Source organism: Cotesia glomerata, linkage group LG1 (assembly GCF_020080835.1).
Source record: "Cotesia glomerata isolate CgM1 linkage group LG1, MPM_Cglom_v2.3, whole genome shotgun sequence".
Lineage (NCBI taxonomy): Eukaryota > Metazoa > Arthropoda > Insecta > Hymenoptera > Braconidae > Cotesia > Cotesia glomerata.
The window spans coordinates 21,300,724-21,318,697 of record NC_058158.1 but is presented as its reverse complement, the minus strand read 5'-3'; the positions used below and the strand labels follow the sequence as shown (position 1 = coordinate 21,318,697).

The window sequence follows — 17,974 nt, the reverse complement described above, 5'->3', positions numbered from 1 at the left end:
TGATCCATCCGCAAAACTAGACACTAAAAAAATTTATCAAAACTTTAGAACAGAGAATGATCAGTAATGATATACCACTAGATAGTTTTAGGCCAGTAGTTGCTTCAACCTTAACCGGTAATATTCTAGACTGGTATTATCAAAACGAACACCTATTCACAGACTGGTCGATCTTCAAAACAAACTTTAAAGTATGGCAAACCCACCAAACAGACGAGACCCTATTGCAAGAAATTTATTCATATCGGCAATCTGACGACGAACTCGGAGCAGCATTTATTAATCGAATGCAAAGTGCATTCGCCCAATTAGAAGAGCCGTTACCGGAAAGTCGACAGATTAAAATTATTATTCAAAAATTTAATTCCAAATTTTTACTTAAATTTGCCGAAGAACACATCAATACCTATTCAATGCTTTATCAACGCGTTGGCGTTTGGCAATCGATTATGGACACTTGTAATCCCCCTAAGCAAGAACAATTAAATAAATCAAAAGTACAGAATCAGGGCTATTCCAAATCCAGAACGCGAATGAACGCCGTTACCGACACAGATCCTGATCAAGATGCGTTAAATACGGAAAACAACGAACAAACTACCCTAGACGCGGTATTAACTAACAAACAACCCAATTTCCGTAAAGAGAAGCCAAAAGACGACACTACAGACACAATAGTATCGTCAATAAATAATCTTCAGGTAGCAATGCAGGGCATGTTCGAAAACTTGCAAAAGACTCTCTCTCCACCACCACCTCCCGCGTCCTGTATACGCTGTGGACGTCATGGACATACAGCCGACAAATGTTGCGCGAAAACCACCGATGAGATTCGGGCCAGAGCTGGTTTACCACCGTTGCCGAGAAACCCGGATCCAAAAAACGAGTAGGTGCCCTGGTGTATCCCTCTACAGCAGCCAGGGCCAAAACCGTTGCAGTAGAGACAAATAGTACTACTGAGTCAGCCAGTCAAACCCTCGTATCATCTATTTCTCCAGCTAACACCTTGGTAGAGCCAAATATTAACAACTGTAAAGCTAGTACTTCCCAAACCTCGGATTTCCTATTTGATCCTCCACAATTAAACATCTCAGATTCGGAATATGAGGATTATGACGATTGTGACTATGAATCAGACTCAGAATCGGAATTTCCCATAGATTCACCGAAATATAGAATCAAATCAGACCATGATGAAACACCCGACTGTCTTATGCAAATACACGGTCCCAATCATCAGAATCGGACATATCTATCGCATACGCAGGCACCAACGCTTGTAAGTTACATGATTACAGATATTATAATCGGACCTTTTCATATTGAAGCCTTGTTGGACAGCGGAAGCGAACGAAGTTACATCTCTGAGACCGCGTACAATCGAATCCAAGGCAACGAACTTCAAGAACTCAGCCCAGATCCCACCAGTACTGTAGGAGTAACATTAGCCGACTCTGCTTCAATATATACCCGCGGAGGCGCTCCATTCAAAGTAGAACTCGATGGAAAGACTATCTTAACCTGGTTGAGCGTACTACCTGGCCTATCAACCCCAATTATCCTCGGTTTAGATTTCTGGCAGTCTGCAGACGTTCATGTAGAATCAAAAATTGCTACTTGGTACCTAGGCGGTAATTCCATCAAACATCAATTTCGTTCCCGTACAAATAAAAACAAACCCCTGACGTTAAATGCTCTATCTTCATCAGAACGATCTGAATTAGGTTATTTTCTCGAGACAGAATTTAATAAAAATAAATCTACCACGTTAGGAGTCACTAATTTAGTAAAACATCGTATCGAAGTAACTGACGAAACCCCAGTACGTTGTAAACCATACAGACGCAGTCAGCCAGTAATGAAAGCATTGCACGGAAAAGTTGACCAACTACTCGAGAAAGGATATATTCGACCTTCGAATAGTAGCTGGGCTTGCTCACCAGTTATGGTCGCGAAGAAAAATAATACCTAGCGCATGTGTATCGACTATCGTCCTTTAAATAAAAAGACCAAACAATCAGCGTACCCATTACCAATCATGCATCGAATTTTATCTAGCCTTCGAGGCGCAAAAATTATTTCTACCATCGATCTCAGCAACGCTTTTCATCAAGTATTAGTTGAAGAGAGTAGTCGACACTATACAGCATTCTGTGTCGATGGCCGTGGCCAATTCGAATGGATTCGTATGCCATTCGGGCTTGTTAACGCTCCTAGTACTTATCAAGCTCTCACTGACCAAGTCCTCCGAATTGTAATGCAAATTCTCTGGAAAAAGGCTCGGAAATATTTACCCAGCGCGCAGGAAAAAATTTTTGCCTACTTAGATGATTGGATTATTATCAGTAATACTCTAGAGGAACACATGACGTATTTACAAGCTGTTTTTGAAGCTTTTCGAATCGCGGGCCTCAAAATGAACGAAGAAAAAAGTCAATTCGGACGTTCCGAAGTTAAATTCCTAGGTTTCATAATTAATGAAGAAGGCATGAGTCCGGATCCAGCGCGACTTGAACCAATAGCCGATTATCCGCGACCTACTAACCGCAAGGAACTTCGTAGATTTAACGGTCTTGTAAATTGGTATCACAAACACCTTAAAAATATTGCACAAGTCCAAGGTCCTTTAAATAAATTAACAAGCACGCGTGTAGACTGGAAATGGACTGATGTAGAAGAAAAAGCATTTGTCGAGACTAAGAAATCTCTATTATAAACAGCTACATTAGCCCTGCCTGAGCCAGATCGCCCCTATCGCTTATACACTGACGCGAGTAACACCGGACTAGGCGCGATTCTCACTCAGTACGACTTTAAAGAAGATCGCGAGAATTTAATTATGTGTCTGAGCAGACCTCTGAATAAAGCTGAAATTAATTACACGACGACAGAAAAAGAATGCCTCGCGGTAGTTTGGGCCTTACGGAAATTACGTGGATACGTAGAAGGTCTCCCAGTCACAGTTTATACTGACCATTCCGCGTTAAAATGGCTCTACAATTTAAAAGATCCAGCAGGTCGTTTAGCTAGGTGGGCTATTGACTTATCAGCATACAAGTTGGACATTATCCATTACAGAGGAACCCAAAACGAAGCTCCAGACGCTCTATCACGCCTTTATGAAGATCCTGGATTAACAGAACTCTCATCAATTCAAAATCGTAGCATTACTGAACCTGAAATTTCATGGTACAACGAAAAAGTCCGAGTAGTCCAAAAATTCCCGGAAAAATACCCCGAATGGAAGTACGAAGACGAAAAACTATATTATTACCGCCCAACAGCAGTCAAGGAAATTCTAGGTGACATTACCGCGTGGAAAATCGTCCTCACAGAACCTGAAATCAAGCCACAGCTCGAGAAAGCCCATTGCGATTCCAATCGGGACATTTAGGTATCGATAAAACCTACTGGCGTATTCGCGAGACCCATTACTGGCCCGGTATGTTCCGAGATGTTGTTTCCTATGTCAATTCTTGTGAGAGTTGCTTTAAAACAAAAAGTAATCAGGCTAAACCGCAAGGCTATATTGGTACTAGACCACCAACTCAGCCATGGACTATCATCTCCATGGACACCATAGGCCCTTACACTAAATCTTCATCTGGTTTCCAATATGCATTGGTAATTGAAGACATTTACACCCGATACTTAGAAGTTTTCCCATTAAGACAACAAACTGGCAAAGAAATAATCAAGCATTTACGCGGAGTATTAACCCACTGGGGCCCAGTTAAACAAATTATTTCAGATAATGGTAAAGAGTTTATAAACAAAGACGTTTTGGCCCTTATAAAACAGTACAATATCTTACTTACGCCTACTCCAATAGGACACCCATGTGCGAACCCCGTAGAACGTTGTAATCGCACGATAAAACCCATGATCATTTCATTTACTGGACAAAACCAACGAGACTGGGACCTTCACATACCAGACTTAAAATTTGCCTATAATACTGCAGTCCACACCGCACTAGGTGTGTCCCCATTTTATTTAAATCACGGTCGTGACCCACACCCTATATCAGATACACCTGCTACTGAAAACTTTGACGAGACTGATATAACTGTTTGGAAATCCCGCATAAGTAGAATAGACGAACTTCGCCATTTTACAGAACATTATATGTTAAAAGCTCGGGAACGAACACGAAAACAACATGAAAAACGGTTCTCTACTCAATCTATCGATTTACAGGTCGGGGATCGCGTTTATTATTTAAATAAAAAATTAAGTAAAAAAGTTGATGGCTATAGCGTGAAGTTAGCACCTAAATATGCAGGACCCGCAGTAGTTACTGATATAATAAGTCCGATGGTCGTGAAATTATCAGATTTAAATGGCCATGGCCTCGGCACACATTATTTAAATGATTTGAAAATTCCACAAAGGTCTAATAGACAAATTTCATTACAGAAAGAAACTACTGAGAGTACTACAATGTCATCTATTACCAGCAGCGAGTCGAAAGTTAGTTCGCATGCGGGTTTGGAGTCATTGATTCTCGACCCGCTGACCGAAACTCTAGCTTCCGACACCATTTCACCTCATCTGAACGACACTGTATCATCACCATCACCTGAACCGTCAGCTGTAACCCCTGCATCGTCACCGACCATGGCTAAGCCTAGCCTGACTCCAGAAGAAGCTACCCAGCTCACCTCCGGCCGAATTCCCAGGCCCCTCGCAGTTCAGCCCGGCACGGTTACCGTAGTTACCGCAGTAACTACTCCAGTAGCAGCTACATTGACACCAGCGGCCAGCAGTTTGATTACAGGTCCAGTCAGTAATGCTAACCAGCCAGAAAATACCTTGACATCCACGAGCAGCAAAGCAGCTACAGAGCAGCCATCAGCTAGACTTACCAACGAACGACCTTTCTGGGTCAATGACATACTGGATGGCATTGAGCATCTGCGCATGCAGCTGCAAAGAAACACACGTGACATCCAGTCTTTACAACGCGATGTCACCAACCTAGCTGAGACAACTAACCAGCAACGTCGGAACCTTCGTGATGTAGCCGAAGAAGTCGTTGCCGTCAACCACCGACTCGAGGCGATGGAACCCTCCATCAAGCAGCTGGGTGATGACCTTCATCAAAAAGCACACCAGGAGGGACCCATAACCTTCCAAGTCACCGAAGAGCGGACCATCAGGACGGTCTACAACATCGGGACTACGCTAACCAACAAGGCGGTAGTTCCAGTCCTAGCCAGCCAGCCAGCGACAGCATGTGGACCGAATGCTGGCCTGAAACCTCACCTAGCAACGTCCAGACCCATCCGAGAGGGTTCTCAATTCCCTCCATCTCCACTATTGGCCCACAGAGCGGCTCGAGGAGAGCTCACCCAGGAGCAATCGAACCTCCTCCAAGCAACAGGAGCCATTAAGAAGGGCGCACCGGCTAAAACAGTAATGGTAACGCACGCTCATTCGTTACCGTACTCCCAGACTACGTCAGCACCTGAGTACAGTGCGCCGATATCACCAGAGGCTGCATATCAACAGTTTCTGGCTGTCACTGACTCAGAAACTCCATCAACAACTACTACAGACGCTAACCAGGTATGCGTGCATAACGGAATCCGCTTTATGGATTACAACACCTTCTGTAAAGCAATCCGCAGCACTTGTGCTGCCGTTCGGCCAAGGATCCGACACCAAGAGCTCCAGGAGTCTTGGACCCAGACAGTGACTACCCAGGCTCAGTCACTGTTCTTCTCCACAGGGTGCCAGAATTGTCGGCAATGAACGCACAAAATTGCCGAATGCCGTCTACCATGGAGACCAGATATGTGTCACGTCTGTTACCAGGACCAAGTGACAACGGAAATGTGTTTCCGCCCACACGAGAAAGAACTGAAAGACCACTTCCGTGGACGCTGTTCAGGATGCGGAGTGGCAAATCAATTCTTCGACCCCAGGTGCCGGGCTTGTAACCAGCGCTGGCCAAAGTACAGGGACTGGATCAGCACCAAGTACACCCAAGAGGACATGAGACTCTTCTACGAGGCCCATCTTCGTGCCATGAGGAAATAAACCCCCCCTTACGGTTCAGGAAGTTTTTCATCCTCATTCACCACTCTCTCATTAATACTTTAATAATTTTTTTTTACATTATTCTTAATTTTTTTTGTATGTTCATTACTGACAATAAGTCAGTTCATTATGTACTCTAAGAATTGTGTGTTTACCACTATAAAATAAAATTCAAATAATTATTCATATTAATTTCTATATAATCGCAACATCATTCATATCATCTAATATATTATCTGCCAGTTTAATTTGTTTTATTTACAGCTGCAGTTCAAATCAAAAAAAAAAAAAAAATCAACCAACTATGATCAAAAAATTTTATTACAAAATCTCTAATTTATTTCTTTGTTAGTTCAATAGATCGAAGTCTAGACCGGAGTTTCGACATTCGCTCAAGAAATTCACCAACAACAAATTCTTTATTTAAAAATAATTTTAAAATTTTAATTAAAAATTTTTTTTTTCTTTACAGGTGATGACTCACCAGTCCACCAACACATCTATTCCTCAGGTGACTACTCACCAACCAAAAATTCCTCAAACTCCCTACTTTCTCACACCCTACTACTAGGTGACTACTCACCAACCTATCATACCACTATAGGTGACTACTCACCACTCTTTCTCAAGAACCAAATCATCATACTATTATAGGTGACCACTCACCAAACCAAACTTTTCACACTGTCATTTCATCAAACTACCCTTCCTAGGTGATCACTCACCACTAACTCCTATCATCCTATTACCCTCAAACCTGGTGACGATTCACCGATTCTTTTAAAAGAGCTAGCTCAGTTCAAAAATTGACGAGGTAGTCTTGGCTTGGCAGGGAGGATTGAGACACTACAAAAATGTCCCGACTTTATCAGCCTGGCGAACTACCACCCGAAATTTTCGTTACTGATACTAGCTAAAATAATAGGTAGTCCCGTGACGTCGCAAGACGGCACGAGGAGGGGAAAAACGGTCACAAACCCCGAGACTTGAGCGGTGATCGACACTTCGATCTATCCCCCGGTGTCAACCACCACGTTAGATTTATCTTAGTCATTCTTACCACTATACCACTATTACCACTATTAGGTGATTACTCACCAAAACTACAAAAAATTATTAACATCTATTAAATCTATTATTTAATCATTAAGTTTATATTATCATTATTACTACTATTTTGTGTTAAACTCGCATTGCGTTATTATAAATAATTAACTACCGACAACCTAGAATATTTGTAAAATATTCCTATTACAAATCTATTGTATTTCGTCACCGAATATAATAAATATAATTCAAGTGTTTAGTTAGTGAAATAAAATTAAGTTTGTTGTAATTTTGTCATCAATCAAGTTAATTTATCCACTACAATACTCACTTTGCGCAATTCAATCTAATCAACTACAACACCAACCACGGAAGAAGGACCGGCTGCACAGTAACTTTTGTAAGTAAGTAAAATAAATTTAACTGGCACACGTGGTAACTTCTGTCCCATAATCTATCTAATCAAGCTCTCTTAAAACAAAAGACAATCATAAATACGGGAGCGGAATATCCCAGGGCAGTGGACCAAAATTATAAACGATATCCAGGCGACTATTTCTTATCCGCGAGGTTTAGTGGCCTGGAAACTAAGATTTTTCATAGAAGCAAAAATTGTAGTGTTTTAACAAATATCAATTTAAGGTTGTAATAAGAGCGTTGAGTTAATCAATTTTAACAAGATTCTGAATACGAGCTCAGATTAAATTAATTGCATGAATTTGTTGCTTTATTATTTTATCACAATAAAAATTATTAATGACGCGACAATAGTTAGTACGAGCGATGATACGAGTGAAGAGCACGGAGGAGAGTCAGAACGCGAACTCAACTCAGCAGTCACAAGAGAGGCTTGAATAAAGGCAAGAGATTATAAGATTATTTGCATACCTGGTGATCAGTGACATCACCTCATCCAGGTATGACAACGACTTGAACTGAAGACAATTATAATTAATGAGTCATGCAGGTAATATATTATTAAGACTGAATATTATTTAATCTCTTGTGAATGCTGATTGAACATGTAAAATAATTTATATAGTATGTAAAACATGATCCCGAGATACCGGCATAACAACAATCGAGAGGTTACGTTTTTAATTATTATTATTAACCAACATTTATTATTAACCAATTATTATGAAAGACACAAAGTTGGTACCTGAATTTCCGATGATGGAAAATTATCCTGGATGATTTGTTGAGTTGGATTGCACAAAGATGCACTGAATTAATTTATGTGTACTGAGCACGTGTAGCTGGTCACCGCGTGTAGAGTAATTATGCCGGTTGGCGCGTAACCGTATATTTGCCTTGGGGAGTCGACTATCAGGGTGCGCGTCAGTCGCAGCACCACTGATGCAGTAGAGTGCGGATTTACCAAGTGTTCTGGCGCGAACATTTTGTATTTACGCAACATTCCGCCCGCTATCAGGAACAGGGTTGCTGATTGAGTCCTGGAGTGATCCATTTGAACGGTGAGATGATTGGAGATGTCCTAGGCATCTGGCTCTGGAGCAAGTGGCAGGAGTGCAAGCTTGGAGATTGGTCGAGTGAGAGTGGCATTTACTGTTTGAATGGTTACCACTCGAGTCAGGTTGTCCTTTCCAGGGTGCAGAGCAACTACTTTGGCTAATGGCCAATGTGTTGGAGGAGTTCATTCATCCGTGAGCAGAACTAGTGAGCCGAGTTGAATGTCGTGGCGAGCCTGGTGCTACTTGGTACGAGCCAACTGACGTTGGATATAGCTGTTGGACCAGTGTCTCCAAAACTGTTGAACACGTTGTTGAATGAACTGCCATCTGGATAACCTTGAGACATCCGTGTCCATGAGTGAGGGTTCAAGGATGGCGTTGAGTGGTCTCCCGATAAGAAAATGACCTGGAGTGAGTGATAGTCCGGTCATTTTAGACAATTGAAATAAAGAAAATTCCGACAGAGCCAAATCTTCGTAGAGACCTTAGGTTTACCACAAGGAATAAAGTGTCAAAAGTCCCCATCAGTCCCATGTGAGCTTAGGGACTTATTCGGGGCCCAAGGTAAAAATTTTAGGTTTTTTGGATTTTTCACGAAAACGGTAAGTTTTATCGAAAAAGTACCTCAGAGCAAAGTTGTAGATCTTAAAATTCTCTATAAAAATAGTCCCTATGATTTTTTCTCTAAGACCCACCATTTCCCAGATATTACGCTTGTAAGAATCACGTTCTACATAGTATGCACACATATGCCACGTATATACATATTTAGGTACTCAAGCAAGCAAAAATGCCTACTCGTGTCTCTTTTATGTATACATTATACTATTCGAAGAAAATTTACTCTAAAATCACCGCCGGTCCCTTACCGAATCCCCTCTACTTGAATAACATCTGGCCTTGAAAAACATCTGCCTATTCTTTTGTCCATGTGGTGTCGTTCACGTATACCTGCTTCTTTTAGTGTTGAACGAGCAGTTCGAGTGACTATACGTATTTATTACAAGCGTCTACTATTGAAGTTAGTGCTGATTAATATTTAAAAAAAAATGTCACAATTTTGCTTTATTTGTAATAAACTTTTGACTGAAGATGAAACTGTTGTGGTCAGTCGTGGAATGCCAACTTTAATCGATGCAAGTGTCGCGAGAAGTGATGAGTTTGCTGATTATTTAAGAAGCCAAAAGTCCGTTACAATTCACGTGGATTGCAGAAAATCATACACCCGGAAAACTTCAATCTCTGCATCAAAAAGACAACGTGAGGAAGAACAGGCCAGTACTTCAAAAGTAAGTCCACCTCATACTAGAGCGCGAATAAGTGAATCCAGCTTTTGTTTTAAAAACCACTGTTTATTTTGTGGCGATGAAGCGGATGAAGAAGCAGAAAAGAAGAAAGTGAAGATTTATCGCCGAAAAATTCATAAAGTTTCTACACTTACATTCAAAGATTCCATTTTAAAATTAGCTAAAGATCGTTCTGATGATGTGTCAAAAGCTGTCTTTGCGCGTATTAATTTTCAGTATGATTTAGTTGCTGCTGACGCTAAATACCATGACAGTTGTTACAAATCCTTCCTGAGACCTAAAACTGGCGGTAAAATTGGCCGTCCTCAAAGTGAGGCTATAAACTCTGCAATGGAGGAAATTTTCAATTTCATTGAAAGTAGCGATGACTGCCAGTTTTCGTTAGATGAACTGAGGAATGTTTGCCAAAATGTAGCTTTAGAAAACGGGATTATAAAAATACGATTGAAATTAAAGTATGGTAGTAGAATTATTATTACAGAGAAGCCTGGAAAATTAACATTTATTTGTTTTGTAGACAATTACCAAGACATTTTAAGTCAAGCCTGGTCTGATAACAAAAACTTAAATGAAAAGGAAAAACGGTGGAAAACTTTAAAAGCTGCGGCAGAAATTATTCGAGAAGATATTCAATCTTGTGTGTTTGATAATACTATGTACCCGCCACCGGGTAGAATGTTTGAAGATATAAATAACGATATTCCCGAATCATTATCTTTTTTTTTGGGACAAATCATTCTTAAAAATAAGCGTCATAATTTGGATCATTTAAAGTTAGTTTGCACAAATATTAGTCATAGCATAATGACTGCTGTTCGGCCTAAATCCTTCAAGTGGAAAATTGGAAGAGGAAAAGTCATGTGATTTTGATGAAGAGACAACTGATTCATCTTCATTTGAACAATTTCTAAGCGTTCATCAACAGGAAGGAGAAGAAGAAGAACAAGAAGAAATTGAAGAAAACATGATTGTTGAAGTTGAATATGAAGAGTATGAGTCAGATTAAAGTAATAAAAAAAAGTTAGAACGACAGTTAAACTCAGTAACCCATATCAATAATCTTCATACTATTAAATAATTATTGTTCCTGAAAATAACGTCATAAAGGTTCGTGGAATAGGCCTACCGGGGATACCACGTTAAAAAAATTAGGAAAACGGTTGACCCTGAAGGCCATCCCTGCAACTTCCCGCTACTTTCGTAATTAAGCGCTCAACATCGCACATTACGTTTTTAAACTCAAAGAGCTCGAAAAACATAATTTTTGTGTAATTTTGAGCTTTCCGAGCTCAAAAGTCTGATAGAAGTTTAATAAAACACTATTTTTTGAATTTTCAAACCGCAATAACTTTTGAATGAATGAACCGATTTTCAGGCGGTTGGCGACATTCGACGCAGTTTTTCAAATTCTATGATACATTTTTAAACACAAATTGATTAAGAGCTGATTAGTTTTTGGAATTGATCGGTCGAGCCGTTTAAAAGTTATTCGGAAAAAACCACATTTGGAAAAAATTTTTCGCAGTTTTTCTAAGATTTCTCAAAATCTATCGGCCCAAATCAGTCCAACTTGTATTTAAAATCTAAGTTTAGTCGAAGCCTTTCGAATGGCACCAACCGCGATCAAACCGGTCAAGCCGTTCAAAAGTTATGAGAGGTTTACACACACACACACACACACACACACACACACACACACACACACACACACACACACACACACACATCCGTACATACATACAGACACTTTCGCGGGAATCGTCAGGGAAGCTTCCTAAGACCTCAAAACGTCGAGATTTGACGAAAACTCGATTTTTGAAAAACGGGGTAAAAACAATAACATCCCGATTTTTGGAAATTTTCAATTTTTCTAGCAGGAAGTTAAAAGAAGTGTGTAAAGTTCAAGACATTATTAAAAATGATAACAAAATTTTGAGGCCTGTCCTCAGAAGTTTTAGCAATCTATGCTATAGTAATATGTATAAATTTCGAAGAATGTCTTGAAAATAAGTGGAAATTTTCAGCACAGACCTGAAAATATATATATGGTCTCAAAGTGCACATAAGTCCTCAAACAATACATTCGCTCGAAATTGTATCAAAATTTTGAACTCATGTCCTTGAATTATAAGGAATGCTTTAAACATTGGAGACAGTCTTCGAAATTTTAACTTTGAAATTTATATATAAAAAAAAAAAACTCTCATCCCCGATTGCCAATTGTATTTTTAACGTAATTAAAGAAAAAAAATAGGGTGTCTCAAACTATACGTTACACATATATATATATATATATATATATATATATATATATATATATATATATATATATATATATATATATATATATAGACACAGTGACAACATCGCGAGGGTAGTCAGGGAAGCTTCCTATGACCTTAAAACGTCGAGATCTGATGAAAACTTGATTTTTTCAAAACAGGGTGAAAACAATAACTTCCTAATTTTTGAAAATCTTCGATTTTGTTAGTGGGAAGTTAAAAATGTCGCAGTGATTTTAAAAAAACACTTGTTTTCAAATCTTTTATTGACGATATCTTTTGAACTAATTAACCGATTTCTACGTTTTTGGCGGCAATCGACGCGGTTTTTTAAGCTCTATAAATTATGTTATGTCATCAAAAGTGATCCGAGAAGAAATGACGAAGTTATGTGAAAAAAACACTTTTTTCGGTTTTTTTCGGTTTTCTTTCGTTCACGCTATCTCTCGAACGAATCAACCGATTTTGATCGGGTTAACGCCGATCGGCGTGGTTTTTCAAGCTTAAGGGCGGATTAGTTTTTGAAGTTGATCGATAGAGCCGTTTAAAAGATATTCCAAAAAAACTACTTTCAAAAATGATTTTTTTCTTATTTTTTTTAAGATTTTTCAAGATTTCTTAAAATCTATCGGTCCGAATCGGTTCAAATTCTCAGGAAATCTAAGTTTAGCGTAGCCCTTTCGAATGGCACCAACCGCGATGAAATCGGTTCAACCGTTCAAAAGTTATAAGCGAGTCACATAGTCACACACACACACACACACACACACACACACACACACACACACACACATACATACATACAGACATAGTGACAACATCGCGGGGGTAGTCAGGGAAGCTTCCTGTGACCTTCAAACGTCGAGATCTGATGAAAACTCGATTTTTGCCAAACGGGGTAAAAACAATAACTTCCCGATTTTTGAAAATCTGAGATTTTTAGCGGGAAGTTAAAAAACGCGCCGAGTACACTACCTCACAGGTGGTGTGGAAATGTGTGCATATTATGTAGAACGTGATTCTTACAAGCGTAATATCTGGGAAATAGTGGGTCTTAGAGAAAAAATTATAGGGACCATTTTTATAGAGAATTTTAAGATCTACAACTTTGCTTTGAGGTATTTTTTCGATAAAACTTACCGTTTTCGAGAAAAATCCAAAAAACCTAAAATTTTTACCTTGGGCCCCGAATAAGTCCCTAAGCTCACATGGGACTGATGGGGACTTTTGACACTTTATTCCTTGTGGTAAACCTAAGGTCTCTACGAAGATTTGGCTCTGTCGGAATTTTCTTTATTTGATCACTATTTTTATGTCTAAAATGACCGGACTATGAGTATCAGATCCTGAGGGTCATCTGATAGGGCCTCCATGGGTCGTGAGTTGAGAATCGCCTCCACTTGCGTCAGAAAAGTCGTAAATTCCTCAAACGTGAGTGATGATTCTCCAATGGTTCGAGTTAGGTGATGTTTCAGTGATTTCACAGCTGCCTCCCACTTTCCACCCATGTGAGGGGCTGCTGGTGGATTGAACTGCCATGTAATCTGGTGTACTGTGGCCCAATCGAGTAGATCTCTTGATTCCTGAGTTCCTCGGACGAAGAGTCGTTTGATTTCCGAGTATGCGCCTTGAAAGGTTGTCCCACAGTCGCTGTAGAGTGATATACAGACACCTCGACGGTGGATGAAGCGTCTGAGAGCTGCAATGAATCCTGATGATGAATAGTCACTGACCAGATCCAGGTGGACTGCTGAAGTAGTTAAGCAGACAAACACACAGATCCAGCCTTTGTACACCTTTGATCCTCTTCCTTTCCAAGATTTGATTGATACTGGACCAGCGTAATCAACTCCTGTATGTGAGAAAGGTGGAGATGGAGTGACACGTTGGGCTGGTAACTGTCCCATTAATTGTTGAGCTCGAACACCTCGATGTCGAGCACAGACGAGACACTTGAGAATGTGTAAGCGTACAGGTTGACGTCCACCGATGATCCAATATCGTTGTCGAATATATGCTAGCGTAATTTGAGTTCCACCGTGCATGGTACGCTGATGAGCGTCAGAGATGATGAGCCGAGTCAGAGCAGCATCACGAGGTAAAATTGCAGGGTGCTTTTGCTGATCAGAATCTGGAGCATTCTCCAGTCTCCCTCCTACACGAATGATGCCATCGGTGTCTTGAAAGGCAACCAATCGTGCAAACGGGTGATCCTTGGGCCATGATGCTTGTTTTCCGAGTAGTTGGAGCTCAGAATGAAAGTGAACTCGCTGAGTCTCCTTGATGCAGAATTGAAGTGCGAGGTTGATTTCTTGGGATGAGATTGGACGGACCAATGTTGAATTTGGCTTGTGCTGGACCATGTCGCGCACTCTCCAACATATTGCTGTGGCTCTGAGCATGCGCAGCAACGGAATTGGGCGCTCCATGATCTTCCAAGTTGATTCTAAGGGCTGAGCTGTAACGTAGAATGCCTTGATTGGGCGTTCTTCTAGTTGATCATCTGTATCGAGGTGAATTGGGCTGGTTGGCCAGGACGATGAGTCTCTGAGTAACCATGGTGGGCCAGACCACCATAATCGATGATCCTTGAGTTGAACTGTTGTCAAGCCTTGAGTTGCGCAGTCTGCTGGATTGTCTGTGCCAGGAACAAACTTCCAGTGGCCATCTGGAACTAGATCTTAAATAAATGACACCCGATTCCTAACAAAGTCTTTCCAGCGAGACGGATGCGAGTGTATCCACGTGAGGGTGATTGACGAGTCGGTCCATAGGTATGTTGGCACTTGAGAATATTCAAGCGTTGTCTGGCAATGCTTGACGATTTTTGCCAACATGTGAGCAGCTGTGAGTTCCAAGCGTGGAATGGTTAATTGTTTCAACGGTGCCACCTTGGTCTTGGAGCAAAGCAGCGTAACCTTTGCTTCTTGAGAATGATCTGCTGGTAGGACCTTGATGAATACTACTGCCGCCATCGCCAATTGCGATGCGTCGGAGAATCCATGGATTTCTAGAGTGGAAGTCGTGGACGAGTGGATCCATCTGGGAATCTCGATGACGTTGATCATGTTGAGTTGCCTTTTGAATGATATCCACTTATGCCGAAGATCAGCTGACAGTGGAGTGTCCCAGCCGAGTTTCACAAGCCAGAGTTCCTGCATGAACATCTTAGCTTGAATAATGATTGATGATAGGAATCCCAGTGGATCAAAGATTTGAGCAATCTCTGATAATATTGCACGCTTCGTGCATGGTTGAGTGGTGCACGATGGTAAATGTTTGAATGAAAATTGATCTCTGTGTGAAGACCAGTATATCCCCAAAATCTTGGTGCTGACTTCTGGATCCTCGATTTTATATTGTGTAATCGCTTTCGCACGATTGATTTGACGTAGTCTGCGATGATTGCTTGCCCATTCTGCGAGTGGAAAGCCGCCCGCCGTGCAGAGACTTTCAGTGTCATCAGCAACTGCTTGAAGTGATGCGAAGTCGTCTGCGCCGCCGGAGATGTCATCAACATAGCGACCTTTCGTGAGTGGTGTGATTGCTAGTCGGAACCGATGTCCTTCATCTTCTACGAGCTGGAGTAAGGCTCGAACGGCAAGGTATGGAGCTGATTTCGTGCCTTATGTGACGGTGGTGAGCCTAAATGGAATGATGTTTCCTTGCTCGTCGAACCAGAGAATTTGTTGAAGATCTTGATCATCTTCATGGACTTGTATCTGTCGATACATCTTGGTGACGTCGATGATGAAGATGAACCGATGTTTTCTTGATGTGATAAGTACATCGAAGATGTTGACCTGTAACTTCGGCCCAGTATGCATGATATCATTGAGTAAGAGTCCTGAACTGGTTGGTTTTGAGCCATTGAAAACCACACGGATCTTGCTTGTATTGTTGTCTTCCTTCAGTACCCCATGATGAGGTAGGAAGTACTGAGCTGCTGATGATTGTAAAGCTGCAGGTTGCATGTGATTGAGATCTTGATACTCCTTCATGAATTGCATGTAGAGTGTCTTGAGTCTTGTATCATGCTCGAGACGATGCATGAGATGCTGTAAGCAGCGGCGTGCTGCTGTATGTGAGTCTCCTAGCTGATTTGGAGATGATATCAGTGGCAATCTGACGATGTATCTGCCAGAGCTGTCTCGTGAATGAGTATCCTTGAAGTGGGCCTCACAGGCTTCTTCATCAGGTGATAACGAGTGCGAATGATCCAACATGACCTCCTCTTGAAGCCAGAATCTGGATAATAAATCCTGGAGACCCTGGTCACATTGATTGGAGACAGCGTGATGAGCCCTAGGTGGTGGTGTTGAGTTAGCTTGGACTGGACCAAGGATGATCCATCCAAAAATTGTATTTTTTGCGAGCAGTCCAGGTGCCTCGCATCTGATGATCTCTCCAGTGATGACTTGACCATAATAGTTGGCTCCAACGATGACATCAATTGGGCCTGGAGATGCAAAGTCTGGATCGGCGAGTGTAAGATCCGAGAAGTGAGCCACATCGGCACCTATTACGGAAGTGGCTGGTAATTGAGCCGTTAATCCACCTAGGATGTGAACCTGCAGCGTGAGTGACTGGTCTAAATGTTGTGAAGCTAGGGTAATGGTCACACATTCCTTGGTATGGCCAGCCTTTGATGATCCGATCCCTAAAATGGTTATATTAGACCGCGTGCGGCGTAAGTGTAATACCTTTGTCAATATATCTGAAATAAAGGAGATTTCAGAACCGGAATCTAGTAATATGCGAATTGGATGAGTACTTAGCTTGGTCACGACGTTGACTTGGCACGTTGCGAGTAACGTTGCAGCATGTTGAGCTGGAGCACAACCAGTTGATGAGTCTGGAACTGATGAATGATGATCTGGATCTGTTGAATCTTGAGTACGGTGATCTTGAAGTTGGGCAACGGTGTTGAACGAGTATGATGATCCTGGAGCTTGATGATTGTTGTGCGGAAGCACAGTATTTTATTGTTTTTGAGCCGAAGTGGTTGAAGTTGATGTGATTGATCCATCTGGGTGAATCATCGAGTGATGATTGCCTTGACAGACCTTACATCTGAACCGAGACTTGCATGTTTCGACTCGGTGGTGTCCAAGGCAGTTTGGACACAGTCTGAATTGATCCACCACTTGGATCCGCTCTTGTGGTGTCATCCTGCCGAATTGATCACACCTGACCTCGTAATGGTCTCCCTTGCACAGGTCACATGGGTATTGAGCCACTGGAGTCCTTTTCCCTTCTGCCTGAGACGCTGGACTCACCGTTGAGCCTTGAGTGCTTGAAGTAGCCATGTGGGCGTGTGCTGTGCCCTTGATGGCCTTGGCGGTGGATCTTGAGCTGGAGTGACTTGACCTCTGTTGATCGCCAGGCTTGTTGGTACTCTCCTCGTACCGTTCTTGAGCTCGAGCGTGTTCAGTCAAGAATTGACGAAGCTGTGAGAGAGATGGGAACTCCACTGATGATCCCAATGACAATTCCCATGCTTCTCGGGTTGACCGATCCAATTTCGAGATGATAAGTCGAGTTAGCAGATAGCAATCTCCAACACAGAGATTGACTTGTTGAGCGACGAGTGCACTGATCGCTTCCTGGGTCTGGTCAGTGATTGAGTAGAGCTGCTTGGCAGACTTCGAGGTCAAAGTTGGTAAATTTGATAATTTGTCCAATTGTGCTGAGACGAGTAGACGAGGAACATCGTACCTCTTCTGAATTGCACTCCATGCGCTTGCAAAGTTTTTATTGCACATTGGGGTGCTGGCGATTAGTTGAGCCCTAGTCCTGTCAGATGGGTCTTCAGGTA

At 41.5% G+C, this 17,974-nt stretch overlaps 1 protein-coding gene across 1 annotated transcript; it reads right to left on the bottom strand.

The window, feature by feature from the left end:
• Positions 1–13,472: 13,472 nt before the first annotated feature.
• On the bottom strand, positions 13,473–17,921 carry LOC123269639. The gene is made up of 4 exons (XM_044735503.1): positions 17,228–17,921; positions 15,792–17,107; positions 14,969–15,737; positions 13,473–14,836 (listed from the first exon to the last, which is right to left on the bottom strand). The coding sequence occupies exons 1-4, from the start codon at positions 17,919–17,921 to the stop codon at positions 13,473–13,475; spliced, it is 4,143 nt and encodes a 1,380-aa protein (XP_044591438.1).
• Positions 17,922–17,974: the final 53 nt, after the last annotated feature.